Source organism: Hylaeus anthracinus, unplaced genomic scaffold (assembly GCF_026225885.1).
Source record: "Hylaeus anthracinus isolate JK02 unplaced genomic scaffold, UHH_iyHylAnth1.0_haploid 4, whole genome shotgun sequence".
NCBI lineage: Eukaryota > Metazoa > Arthropoda > Insecta > Hymenoptera > Colletidae > Hylaeus > Hylaeus anthracinus.
In genome coordinates this window covers 15741380-15753694 of record NW_026535289.1, presented here as the reverse complement: position 1 = coordinate 15753694, position 12315 = coordinate 15741380, and the positions used below count along the sequence as shown (strand labels likewise).

The 12315-nt window shown below is 32.4% G+C and overlaps 3 protein-coding genes across 7 annotated transcripts; 1 reads left to right on the top strand and 2 right to left on the bottom strand.

Moving 5' to 3' along the window:
* Positions 1–275: 275 nt before the first annotated feature.
* LOC128894884 (uncharacterized) lies at positions 276–4527 on the bottom strand. Of its 4 annotated transcripts, none has more exons than XM_054156934.1 (8): positions 4401–4527; positions 4009–4065; positions 3769–3859; positions 1844–3685; positions 1582–1767; positions 1084–1256; positions 584–693; positions 276–451 (listed from the first exon to the last, which is right to left on the bottom strand). In XM_054156934.1, the coding sequence occupies exons 3-8, from the start codon at positions 3829–3831 to the stop codon at positions 396–398; spliced, it is 2430 nt and encodes an 809-aa protein (XP_054012909.1). In that variant the 5' UTR covers positions 3832–3859; positions 4009–4065; positions 4401–4527; the 3' UTR covers positions 276–395. The 4 variants fall into 4 exon arrangements, 3 of the variants coding, with proteins under 3 accessions (XP_054012909.1, XP_054012908.1, XP_054012907.1); XM_054156933.1 differs by having other exon boundaries at positions 3769–3856; XM_054156932.1 differs by having other exon boundaries at positions 3769–4065.
* On the top strand, positions 4476–9790 carry LOC128894897 (probable ATP-dependent RNA helicase DDX52). Of its 2 annotated transcripts, XM_054156961.1 has the most exons (13): positions 4476–4715; positions 4802–5050; positions 5125–5310; positions 5385–5640; positions 5724–5796; positions 5893–6096; positions 6182–6272; positions 6343–6465; positions 6547–6697; positions 6760–6835; positions 6903–7070; positions 7162–7242; positions 9597–9790. In XM_054156961.1, the coding sequence occupies exons 1-12, from the start codon at positions 4629–4631 to the stop codon at positions 7193–7195; spliced, it is 1698 nt and encodes a 565-aa protein (XP_054012936.1). In that variant the 5' UTR covers positions 4476–4628; the 3' UTR covers positions 7196–7242; positions 9597–9790. The 2 variants fall into 2 exon arrangements, with proteins under 2 accessions (XP_054012936.1, XP_054012937.1); XM_054156962.1 differs by lacking the exon at positions 7162–7242.
* Positions 7238–11635, bottom strand: LOC128894902 (protein halfway). Its single transcript, XM_054156976.1, has 8 exons — positions 10816–11635; positions 9651–9927; positions 9210–9524; positions 8941–9110; positions 8630–8812; positions 8370–8528; positions 8167–8283; positions 7238–8098 (listed from the first exon to the last, which is right to left on the bottom strand). Exons 1-8 carry the CDS (start codon positions 10819–10821, stop codon positions 7826–7828), a joined length of 1500 nt encoding a protein of 499 aa, XP_054012951.1. The 5' UTR covers positions 10822–11635; the 3' UTR covers positions 7238–7825.
* Between the last annotated feature and the right edge of the window lie 680 nt (positions 11636–12315).

Genomic DNA, 12315 nt, shown 5'->3' with positions numbered 1-12315 from the left:
CGACGCAACGCTTCGCCCCCTCTACTTGCATAATTGTAACTAAATAATTTGTTACATAAATTAATCACACGCACATGAAATGAAATCATGATCACAAATTAATATATTTTTATATACTATATGTAGACATACATTGATTGTGTTAACAGAAATTACAAGACTGCAATTATTATTTGCAAGTGAAAAGAATGCGTTTGACAATATCTATGTATAAGCGTTCACTAGTTTGGCGTGTAAACGTTTTGCATTGTAAACATATTATAAACAAGACTATTTCTTAATATAAAACAAATTTATTAAAAATTTAGGCACGGAGTGGGCTTGTTTACACGTTATATCTTGTACGTGTACGCAACATAATAAAATTAGAATGATGAAAGGCACTAATACAAGTTTCATCGCCATGGTTTCCTTACAGTCCCAGCACTAGTACTCCTTTTAATACTATGATCTGAAAGTTAAAAGTTTCCGATTACAAGTTTATAACTGACTACAAGTATAAATACATATAGGGAAAATTATTTGTATTAACTTATCGTACGTTTTACGTGTCGAAAAAGTCAAAGAAATACATATAACTTACATAAAATGTTTGGTGAGATGAGTTTTTCTTCTACATCGGATGTCCAAGTTTGACATCTAGATCTTGAGGAACATGAACGCGCAAACGAAGTTGGCTGATATTCTTCCATCCTAACGAGACAAAAAAAAAAATTAAATAACTCAAAATATGTTTACCACTGCTTTAAAGCTTGGATGCTTGTACTTGTACGCTACAATGATATAAGAATGGATATGCAAATGTTCGTTTCCGTATTTCCTTTTTACACAAAAAGAAGCTTTCGAAATATATAAAACGTAAAACAGCATTGCACAAAGCCAGTCGTAAATTGTACACGATAAATATTAACTCATCTATAAAATTATGACAATAAATGTACTTAATGCAAATGGTAACAGCAAATAATGAAATAATTTATTTTCTTTTCATAGAATTCTACATCTTAGGTATTCATTGAATCTTCTAATGTTCATTGAATCTTCTACAGAGAACAAAGTAAATTATACTATGCAGAGTCATACTCCTTCAGTTTTTTCCTGGCTAAGGTCCGCTGAGTTGCAAACGAGTACGATCTGGCAGACATCGGACGTTCTATGCGAGATTGCTTGATTTCACGATCTTGCGCTATTACTTGCATTCTTTTCTCAGGACTTTGGGCAAATAACTCCACTATATTCATAGAAGCTGCATCGCACTTTTAGAAATCACAAAATTTATATAAACACTTTTTTAGTGAAAGCTCTCATTCTCAAGATGCTATTGTTTTATTTACAGATGATAGCGAGATAATAAATTTAAAAAACCATATGCAAAAGTTAACGATAAGCCGATAGACCTTATCGAATAAATATTACTTGCGCTATTCTATCTCATTGCTCACCGATAACTATAAAATGTGAATAATAAAGTAGCAATGCCAAATATTATACTACATATAACTAATGAAACTAGATTTAAACAGGTAAATTAATAATTATTAAAAGACATATAATATTCTATTAAATTGCTGCAAATGTTACCTGCAGTTGAAGCCGATGTAGAAAACTAATCTCTGATCGATTAAGCGGTGCGTCAACGTGAAGCTTCAGCATACAGTGCAAAGCTTCCTTGTATGTATTTTTCAAAGCAACTACGCGTTCTGTTCGCATCAATCTACGTATTAAATAGCCTCTAGTATATGCATTGATCACAGTTGCTGCTTCAATCTGTAACATAAAACTGTTGTAAAATTTTCGTTATCGTTTAAAATGGAAATATGAACTTGGAAGCATAATTTCTTACATGTTTACTTCCATATATTGTTCTATCGAGCACTGGTACATGAATCGTTTTACTATCTAAAGGAAATAATTGTCGACTAACATTCAAACGTTTCCATTCGTGACCCTCTTCTACCAATTTTTTTTCGTTAGTCCTTCTAACGTCTAATCGAGTCTCTGTTTCTTCTTTTGCAACCATAGTTACAGAATTATTGGTTTTATGTAACGATTCCATCTCTAATGTGTCTATCGAGAGTGAAGATTTACTGGAACAAGATTCCGGCTTACAAAGATTCTTTTCGGAATAAACATAGTCCAGTAGACATGGAATCAAACTTGCATTATTCTCTCGTAAATGTGTTACTTCGTTTTCTTCTTGTAAATTACTTTTCAGATTTTTCAGATTTTCTGTACTACGATCAATGTTTTCAAAATGTTTTTCACTGTTAGGAGTGCCTTGGCTGAACGCGGTAGACGAAATATTTTCAGTGAGCAACGGAACTGAAATTTCTGGGAAGGATTTTTTGATCTCTCTAAGTAAAAGTAACTGTTGCTTTTCAAACTCCTTTTGGAGCAGTAACTGTTCTCTTTGCTGTCGAGACACTAATTCGATCATTTGTTTTTTATGCATTTCTTGTACCTTTTTGTAAACCGTTAAAAGTTTATCGGATGCGATAGAAGATTTTAAATTGAGTATAGAATTTTCTGTTGGTATATTTTTTGCGATTTCTTTTATAAAATTATTGCTCGTCGAAATTGTATTATCTTCGCTCTCTGTGTATTTGTAGATTGGAACATCGGTACTGCTTAAATTTTCCAAAGAAACTCCATGTTTGTACGCCGATGGGGAAGTAAAAGAACTATCGTATTTTTTCCCTTTTTCAAATCTCTGTTTCTTTTCATCTTTGTATTCCATAGGATACTGTCTATCATATTTCATTTGAACGTTACTTCTGTTCACATTTTCATTTGCTAGCATTGTTTGAATACAATCAACGGATCTTGCGAATGGGTATGCTACGAAAAAAGGTTCAGATTGTGTCTGAAACGAAAGTGACTTGCACAATTGGGAAGTGGTATAAGAGTCGGAATTTTTTGTTTGTTTCGAAGAAATCCTGAACGATTCTACGGGAATACAATGTTTGCTCTTGGACTCATTTTCCCATTCCATCTTAGCTTGTGCGATATTCCATTCTTTCCGACGTACTGTATTTGTACACGATGTTGGAACATATTCTGTACAAGGATCAGTAGTTGAACTAGACAATTCCATTTTCATATGTGCCAGTAGTATGGGACTCGGAGTATCCAACACATAGGAACCTTGACGTACTAATTTAGGAATATCTTCTGTATTATGCAAACCATTTCTTTGGTATTTTTCATCTTCTCCGCAGTTAGGATTTCCCAAAGTCAATGGAATAATATTTAATGTTTTAGGCACTTGTGGTTTCAAAATCTCTGACTCTGTCGTAATAGTACTAGGTTTCGTCAAAGATACTCCGTTCTGACAATTGTCCGCAACACCGCTCGTAGCGATCAATCCTGGTCTCGAGTAAATATTAGAAGCTATATTTATTTGATGGTCAGATGTACATTCTGTGTCTGACCTGTGCTTATTCCATGGTAAGATTTGTTTTGCATTTTCATCAGGACTTTCAAAAGTTTCTGGCGAAACATCATCGGTATCCATAACATTTCTCTCATTCCGATTGATATTGTTGCACTCAAAAGGAATTAAATTCTCTTTTGAATGGCAATGTCTTTTTTTAAATCGCGAATCACGTAAAGCCATTAATTGTTTTTCTAGACTAATTGCAATTTGTTTATAAGCGGACATTTCCTCTCTAATATCTTTAGTCATCTGAAAAAGAAAAAGAAATTCCATTATAAAATAAATACTATTCAGTACAAATTATTATAATGCAACATAATTAATATACGTACCATAGGCGGTAAGATAGGAACTCCGTTAACTTTGATACACGAAATATACGATAGACCTTCCATATTTTTATCAACTCTCTAAACAGATCTGCTAAAAACGACGTTAAATATATACTTAGAGAAAAGATAAATTAACCAAAGAATACTTATTTGTCCTGATAATGGCTCTTGTCTAAGGTGGATAGAAAATAAAATATTTGTTTGCACGCCAATCAGAAAATATTGTATTAACAAACATACCGTTCGTTTTCACGAAGATACGAACAAAATAATTCGACGATAATGTTACATAGTTATCTGGAAAAAAATTAAATAAAGCGTTACAGATAATAATGGTAGTTTTTATTTATTTACAAGTATAGTCGTACAACATTATACAATAATGTAAAAAATATTACATAAATGTAGGTAAAGCTAAATTAGAATTTGTGAGCATTAAAATACTTTATAATTGGTACTTTATAGTTTACATACTACTATAAACCATATAAATTTTTTTGCCAAATTTTCTGTTGTAATTCTTAAAAACACGCAATTAACATAAATTAATATTTAAGAACAATACATCGTCACAATACTCGTTATTTGTATCTTAACGATTAAAACATTGAATCAAATCGGATACTGTTTACCTTGATTCTAGTTAAAGGAGTGCAATTTCTATTTGTAATTTGTAACCATTTGTAATGTGTGTAGTAACGGTAGTAACGTAACGATTTAACAGGTTGGGTTCGGTTTTTCAGTATTAGTAGAGACCAGTTGGTGTTGGTCATGGTGTGTTGGTGACTTTCTATCAGAGCAGATCACAGTGGCTAGCACGTGTTTACCCAAATTGGTTATTAAATAGAAAAGAAAGAACGATGGACGCATATGAATTGTTCCAAAAACTTTCTAGTGGTGTGAAATTTGACAAAAGGCGTTTCCATGCAGAGGCAGAAAGATTTCAGGTAGTCTTTTAATATAATTCAGTTTGCAAACATTAGTATATATTAAGAATACTCAAACAGTTTCATAAATATTTGGTTTGCAATAGCTTGTCAAAAAACAGATTAAAGATGTGTCCAAGAACGAAGAAAAAACTACAAAATCGTCCAATGACACAAATTGTTCAACTTTAACCACAAAAAGAAAATACGACAAAATTGATAACGATATAGAAAGCACAGATGAGTTAATATTGCTTGACGGAATATCTATTCCTAAAGATGGAAGGAAAGTAAGATCTAAAAAGCATAAAGGATCTTTAAACGAAGAAAAACAACAAAAGCTGAAACAAGAAAAGGTTTGAAACATTTTTTTTTACTGCAAATTAAATAATTACAAATATGAATTTTTAAGGATTACTCTTGCATTTAGATTAATCAGTTTCGTAATCAACACTGCATAAGCGTGACAGGTAGTCGTGTGCCAGAACCTATATCAAACTTTATGGATCTATCAACGATGTATCATGTATCCGAAAGATTAATAAACAATGTTATGAATTGTGGTTATGTAAATCCTACGCCGATTCAAATGCAAGCCATGCCTGTTATGTTGCAAGTAAAGTAATTGTAACTTTTAATTAAACTATAAAATAAAATACTTTTTTTTTATTATAATTACGATTAAAACAGGGTAGACAAATATTAGCTTGTGCTCCGACTGGATCTGGTAAAACAGCTGCTTTTTTGTTGCCAATAATTCATTGTTTAGGCGGAGCACAAAGAAAAGGATTCAGAGCTATTATTCTAAGTCCTACAAGAGAATTAGCTAAACAAACGTATAGAGAATGCGTACGTCTTAGCGAAGGTTATAATTTTAGAGTTCATATCATAAGTAAAATCAATCAAGCATTGAACAAATACGGACCTAAAAGTTCACAAAAATTCGGTCAGTATAAAATATATAAAAAAACTTGCTTCAAGCAAATTAATTTAATTAGCTACTATAACTAAGATATCGTTAATTTATAGATATATTAATTACTACGCCAAAGAGAATAATATTTCTTTTAAATCAGGATCCACCAGCTGTGTCGTTGAGCAAGTAAGCAATGAAAACTTCACATTTATATATTCGCAAATTGAATTTCACTATGACACTGTTAAAAGAAATAATATTTATACAATGAAATCTGCATAGCGTCGAATGGCTAATCGTAGACGAGGCGGATAAACTTTTCGAAGATGGAACAAGGTGCTTCAGAGATCAATTGAAAACGATCACAAAAGCATGTACAAATGAAAGTTTATGCACGGCAATGTTTAGCGCAACTAATACTCCTATAGTGACAAGATGGTGTCGACATAATTTGAAGAGTCTCGTAACGGTTACCGTTGGCCACAGGTTTGCATTATTTTCTTGTTTTTTTGTAACGTTTTATTGATTATTTGCGGACGCAATGTATTTAGAAGCATTAAATTTATCATAGAAATGCTGCAACCAATATGGTAGAACAGGAACTTTTATTTGTTGGAACGGAAAGAGGAAAACTCGTAGCTCTTCGAAATATTATTCAGAAGGTACCATATAAATACCATATAAATTGATTACCATTATTTGATTACAATTATGTTGTTATATTCGATAAAGGGAGTATTACCACCTGTACTAGTGTTTGTACAAAGTAAAGAAAGAGCGCAAGAATTGTTTAACGAACTTATATACGATGGAATTAACGTCGATGTTATTCATGCCGATAGAACGCAAACACAGGTTATTGGATTATTGCTTGAATTATTACTTATCAACAATACCGAATTCAATAGGAATCTTGTTATTTTCCTTTTGTTTTAGCGAGACAATGTTGTTCGCTGCTTTAGAGAAGGAAAGATATGGGTTTTGATATGTACAGAATTAATGGCAAGAGGTATCGATTTTAAAGGTGTAAATCTTGTCGTTAATTATGATTTTCCACCATCTGCTATTTCTTACGTTCATAGAATTGGTACGTATTTCTAAATTAAAAGAGTGTGTTGGAAAATTTTAATCATCAATTAAGTAAAACAGGTCGTACTGGCAGAGCTGGACATAGAGGAAAAGCAATTACTTTTTTCACCGAGCAAGATACTACAAATTTGAGGAGGTAATTATTAACCATTGTCTAAGTTAGTAAAAGGAGTATAAAAAGTTCTATTATATTAATATTTTAGCATAGCTGCTGTAATGCGAGAGTCTGGATGCAATGTTCCCGAGTACATGTTAGCCATGAAAAAACATACGAAAAAGGAAAGACGAAAACTTGAACGTAAAGCTCCTACCAGAGAAACAATATCTACTATACCAAAATTTAAACGTACACACAACAAAGGAACACAGAGGTAAAATGCTTTTACATGTACATTTGTAGTAACATAAATACGACTCTATAATTCAGTTTTTTTTTTTTATTTTTTTTTTTATTCATTATAGAAAGCACGTTGAAAACACTTTTGATAGTAATTAAAAAGACAATAGATAGATAGTGAAAATCATGGAATAATTATCATCCAGGTAATAACTGATTATTATTTACAAAAACTTTGAATTGTGTATTATACACGATAACATGAATAATAATATCGCATGCATTGTAAAAATATTCCATCGGTATATTTTGATTATACATATAATATTAATCAACGTTATACGCCAACAGTAATTTTTAATTAAAAAAATATCACATTTTTATTACACAATAACAATACCCTAAATTTACGTATCCGATGTGCGTTACTATCCTGCATTACGACATACCGCAATTATGATGGTCCCTATTTAATGAATGCGCATTCCAAGTCAATGTACACATGTACATTTGAGAAGGCACTTACAAAGAGACATGGTACTTGGCGAAATATTAACATACTTCATTGGTGAGTGAATATGCTATTACATCGTTTAGTTTAAACGAGTGAAAACTTAACAATTTACAGTCACATCCATAAAAGATCAAACCATTCGATGCAGATGACAGAGCTGTTATCGGCGAGCTGTCGCGAATATGTTTAAAAAATTATTAAATTTTTCAAATTTGAAGAAATGGTATCATGATTTTGCTTGATTCATTCGATGAATTATGAATAACAATACAACATTACGTCTCGCATAGCCAGTCACAAGGTAATTTTGGCATTTTGTTTGCTGGCCATGGAAGATAACCTGCCGTTTTGAAAATCCAATAATCGTAAGATACTTTGGCTATCAGACTTATTAGAAGTACAACTTCCGTGGCAATAATGTAGTAAATATAGTCTGTCCAATCTCCCGGATAGACGCACATCTTCGATGGTTCTAAATCAACCACTTTTTCCTTTACATTTTCACACAACACTTCATCCGAATCTAGTATGCGAGTTTGTAGCCATCCCTGGAATGCAATTTTAAATAGAATATCATGCATATTTATCTACACATTCAAATAATGTATACAAGCACCTTTAAATATTTAGCCGTATTACAATCGCAATGCAGTTCGTTTCCTCCAAGTTTGACCAGTCGTGAACTGATAATATTTTTATCATGAGTATTAGGACTCAAAATGTACGTTGGAAGCTAAAGATATACAAGTTGCAATTTAGACCGTTCACAATTATTCATGTTCATTATTTATTATAATATTTATAACCGCTGTTACTTACAGATTTGATTTTGTTATATCGCAGACTAAGCAGAGCATAGTTGTCCAAAAATTTCGATCCTTCTAATTTATTTATAGATGATATATTATTATAATCTGCATAAAATTCTCTGATATCTTCGTAACATGGATTAGTGCTAAGATCGTCCAATGCGGTAATCTACGGTATTAGTTAACCGCAATAATTAAAAAAGACTTGAACATTTTATCGAAATTAAGACAGTTTGCATAGAAATATGAGATAGCGTAAAATTTACGTACGTTGTTGTACGAAACGTTCAATGTTATGGTATTGCGAGGTAATTTTTCAGGTAATTCTGTGATTTGAATTCCACTGCAATCTACGTTTACCGCTAAAGTCGGTGGTTTCCCTGCAGCGATATCCCATCTTCCGAAATTGCATTGACACTGCCAATTATCCCCTTTTGGGCATTCCGTTTGCAACTGTAACAAAGGTCAAATAGTTTTTAAATATCGAATATTACATTAATACAATCGTCGTCGTTGTTTGGATTATGTATTATTATTAAATGCTAAAAATGTTTGTCTGTATTATATTCAGAAAATATTACCAAACTTAGATATCGAACTTGTTTTAAAGGAACTTGCTCTGTAGTGTTGAACCAGTGCCATGTTTTACTTGCTGAGCATACAGTTTCATTTTCGCGATTGAAATTAATCTGTTTTTCTCCCGTCTTATTGATATATTCATAGATGTCGTGACACCAAAGTGTATTTGTTCCTGAATGTAACAAACTGTGTTACTTCTACCCAACATCTAAACGGTATTATTATCAAAATATCAAATCTTTTTTTGTTTTATTTTCATGCATTTACCCACCTGAAATGTCCAGCCATAATTCACGCCCATTCATTGTATTTAAGGCTGGCAAATGCGTAAGATTGTTATAAGATAAATCCAAAGTAGTGAGTTGAACTAGGCGAGTAAGCGAATTATTTTCTACTTCGATGAGACCATTATTCGAAAGATTTAAACATAACGTTGGCGTCATCATCCGAAATTGTCCTTTCACCCGATTAATTCTTCCATCGGTTATCGCAAGTGATTTTAATCTTCTCCATCTAATTTCGCTTACGTTAAATACATCTAATGTTACATTTCTCATATGTATATAAGATATATTTGATGGAAATCCTGTAATAATGAAAATACTATCAGAAGATACTCGAAAGGTACAGATCTAACATATAAATATGATCGTTGCAGAAACTGTTTGGCGATTCGTCGAACGATAATGTAATACGGTAGTGTTATAACGACCTGCACAAGAAAGCTCGGATTCAAAGTTTCTACTGTCCAAATTGCAGCAAAGAACAGCATCGCCCTCGGGATTATTAGGGGCAAGAATGATCTTTTTGCAGGAACATCCAGTAGTCTCCACTGTGGGACATTCGGATGATCGTTGATGAAAACACTGTTCCAAGAGTCCACCGGACATTCCTGTAATCGACGTCGACGAAGATGTTTGTTGATCTTCTTCTGTTCGTGCGCTTGCTACTCCCGCATACAAGCACATCATTATGGCAAACCACTGCATCTGTAAATGTGGTCAAACCTTTCAGACGAATAAAAATACAAAAATTTTGTTGTACCTTTTAAGTTCCAATGTATGTACAAGTACCAGTTGTTACGCATTAATTAAACACGGCAGCACGGTAATCGTGACTGATCGAGACACTGAGACTGATATAACATAACAAAAATTGGCTAAATTAAACGCAGTTTTTACACAATATATACGTAATTACGTACATACTATATATCTTTGCGAGTTTTATGTTTTCTTTTTTTTCTGTATACGCTACAGTTTAAGCTTACCGCTATAGATTTCGATGTTTATCATATTAAACGATTAAAAATATTGATCGAGTTTCGTGTATTATCCATTCTATATTTGTATGTATATAACTATGTATTTCAAAATTTGCATGCTTTGCACGAGAGCAAAAATATTGTAACGAAAATGATAGTTGGTTTTTTTTTAAAATATCGTTACATATTAATCGTAATATGAAATTTAAACGTTAACGTTTCACGTATAACAAATAATTATACGTATATTTTATAAATTCTTCTATTGAAATTTTACGATTTCAAATAAAACTATGCAAACTACTTACGGAAAGAAAATACTAATGAGTATATTGGTAAATAAGAAGTTTATCGGATATTTTAGTATAATATTAAAAATTATATTAAGTATCCGTGTTGCGTCCAATAAAGGAACAAATTGTGTTCAAAGACTGCATCGACAACTTTGACATTAGCTAAAGATTAATATATTTGAATAGCAGGAAATTGAAAACGGACTGGTTATTTTCGTCATTTGTAGGGAATACAAGAAAAACAGAAAAATGAACGTATACTTTAAAAAGATAATTCGAGGAAAAAAATGTTGATAAATTTGTTGTTTTATTTAAATTACCTTCATATCGCATAGGTTTATAATAGACGAGATAACGATCGTAAGAATTACAGCTACATTGCGAGAAAATTCTTACGATGAATTCCCTTCGATTTATAGTAGAAGTATGTTGTCCGTAGAAATTGTATCATACAAAATAACTCACAAAAAAAAGCAATCACAATTGATAAGTCGAATTTTGTTTTTTTTTGCGAAGAGAAAAGTACACATTGCGCATTCCCATTAAAAACGTGGGTAAATTAATTCGTTTAAGAGTCTCCGACACTTTGGGTCATACGGGTCGACCTATTAATGAATCAAAATTGGTTAGCTGCTGGCAGAACCCGTCACTTTATTCACTTTATTACACTCGTTTGCCCCGTATCCGTATGAACGATAAATCACTATACGTATACGAACGGAGCTAACGTTTTCTTGCTTTGATTCTAATCCTAATACTAAACGTAAGTCAATTACGAAAGCAACGTTGCAAAAGTATTTATGATTTCACGTTATGCGTAAAAATAAATGTAAACGTAAACATTTGTTGGAATTATTCTCGATAATGTCAAGCTTGGTACCAATCTTTCTTTCTTCATCCGTAACTCGTATTATCGATTGCAAATATTCTATATAGGAAGAAATTAAGATTATCAATGATATCGTTCTATGCTGAAATATTATCAATTCGTATAGCGTCGATTACTAAGGATTACATCGTTGTCACGTAATTGGATACGGTTACTGTTCGTGAATATATATATATACATATGTACATATTATACATATTCATGCACTCAATAATAATTATTCTCAACACCGCTTTTTGGTAATTGTCAATATTATACGTGTCATTTTTAACCTCGGTACCAGATATCCGATACGTGCACGTATACAGGGTGTCCCATAAATGTTGTAACACCTTGAAACGGGTGGTTCGGGAGGAGATTTGAAACAACTTTTTCCTTAGCGAAAATATTGTTCGAGGCTTCGTTAAGCATATATTAACGGAAAACACTGACCAATCAGAGCGCGAGGATGCCGATGGAGCGCTCGCGGTAGCTAATGAGCGCGACCGCCTAGCGCGTAGCCTACGCTCAACCGGCATCCTCGCGCTCTGATTGGTCGCGGTTTTCGCTTAATATCTCCATAACGAAGCCTCGGACAACATTTTCGCTAAGGAAAAAGTTGTTTCAAATCACCTCCCGGATCACACCTTTCAAGGACTTCCAACATTTTTGGGATACCCTGTATATAAGTACGTATATATGTACGTATTTATAGACACATTTTCTTACGTGTAATGTCTACTTTTTCAATTTTACATTTTATTTAGCATATAATTATTAATATACATACATACATGATATAATTGGAAAAGAATAATACAAATTAAAATTTATATACGATAAGATTTCTTTGAAACTGAAACAACGAAAAAATAAAACTATTGAAAAACGTATTTACGTTTATATATCACGGTTTGCATGATTGTGTATGGTTTGTATAGTTGCATACGCA

Excerpts from the sequence above, each read along its gene's own strand:
- LOC128894884 (XM_054156932.1), bottom strand. The coding sequence starts at position 3,831 with ATGGAAGGTCTATCGTATATTTCGTGTATCAAAGTTAACGGAGTTCCT. Across the intron at positions 1,768-1,843 it reads CAATATATGGAAGTAAACAT|ATTGAAGCAGCAACTGTGAT; the intron begins GTAAGAAATTAT and ends TTTATGTTACAG. Across the intron at positions 1,257-1,581 it reads TACATCGGCTTCAACTGCAG|TGCGATGCAGCTTCTATGAA; the intron begins GTAACATTTGCA and ends GATTTCTAAAAG.
- LOC128894902 (XM_054156976.1), bottom strand. Across the intron at positions 8,813-8,940 it reads AAGTTCGATATCTAAGTTTG|TTGCAAACGGAATGCCCAAA; the intron begins GTAATATTTTCT and ends CCTTTGTTACAG. Across the intron at positions 8,284-8,369 it reads GATATAACAAAATCAAATCT|CTTCCAACGTACATTTTGAG; the intron begins GTAAGTAACAGC and ends GTATATCTTTAG.
- LOC128894897 (XM_054156962.1), top strand. The coding sequence starts at position 4,629 with ATGGACGCATATGAATTGTTCCAAAAACTTTCTAGTGGTGTGAAATTT. Across the intron at positions 5,311-5,384 it reads CCATGCCTGTTATGTTGCAA|GGTAGACAAATATTAGCTTG; the intron begins GTAAAGTAATTG and ends CGATTAAAACAG. Across the intron at positions 6,698-6,759 it reads TTCTTACGTTCATAGAATTG|GTCGTACTGGCAGAGCTGGA; the intron begins GTACGTATTTCT and ends TAAGTAAAACAG.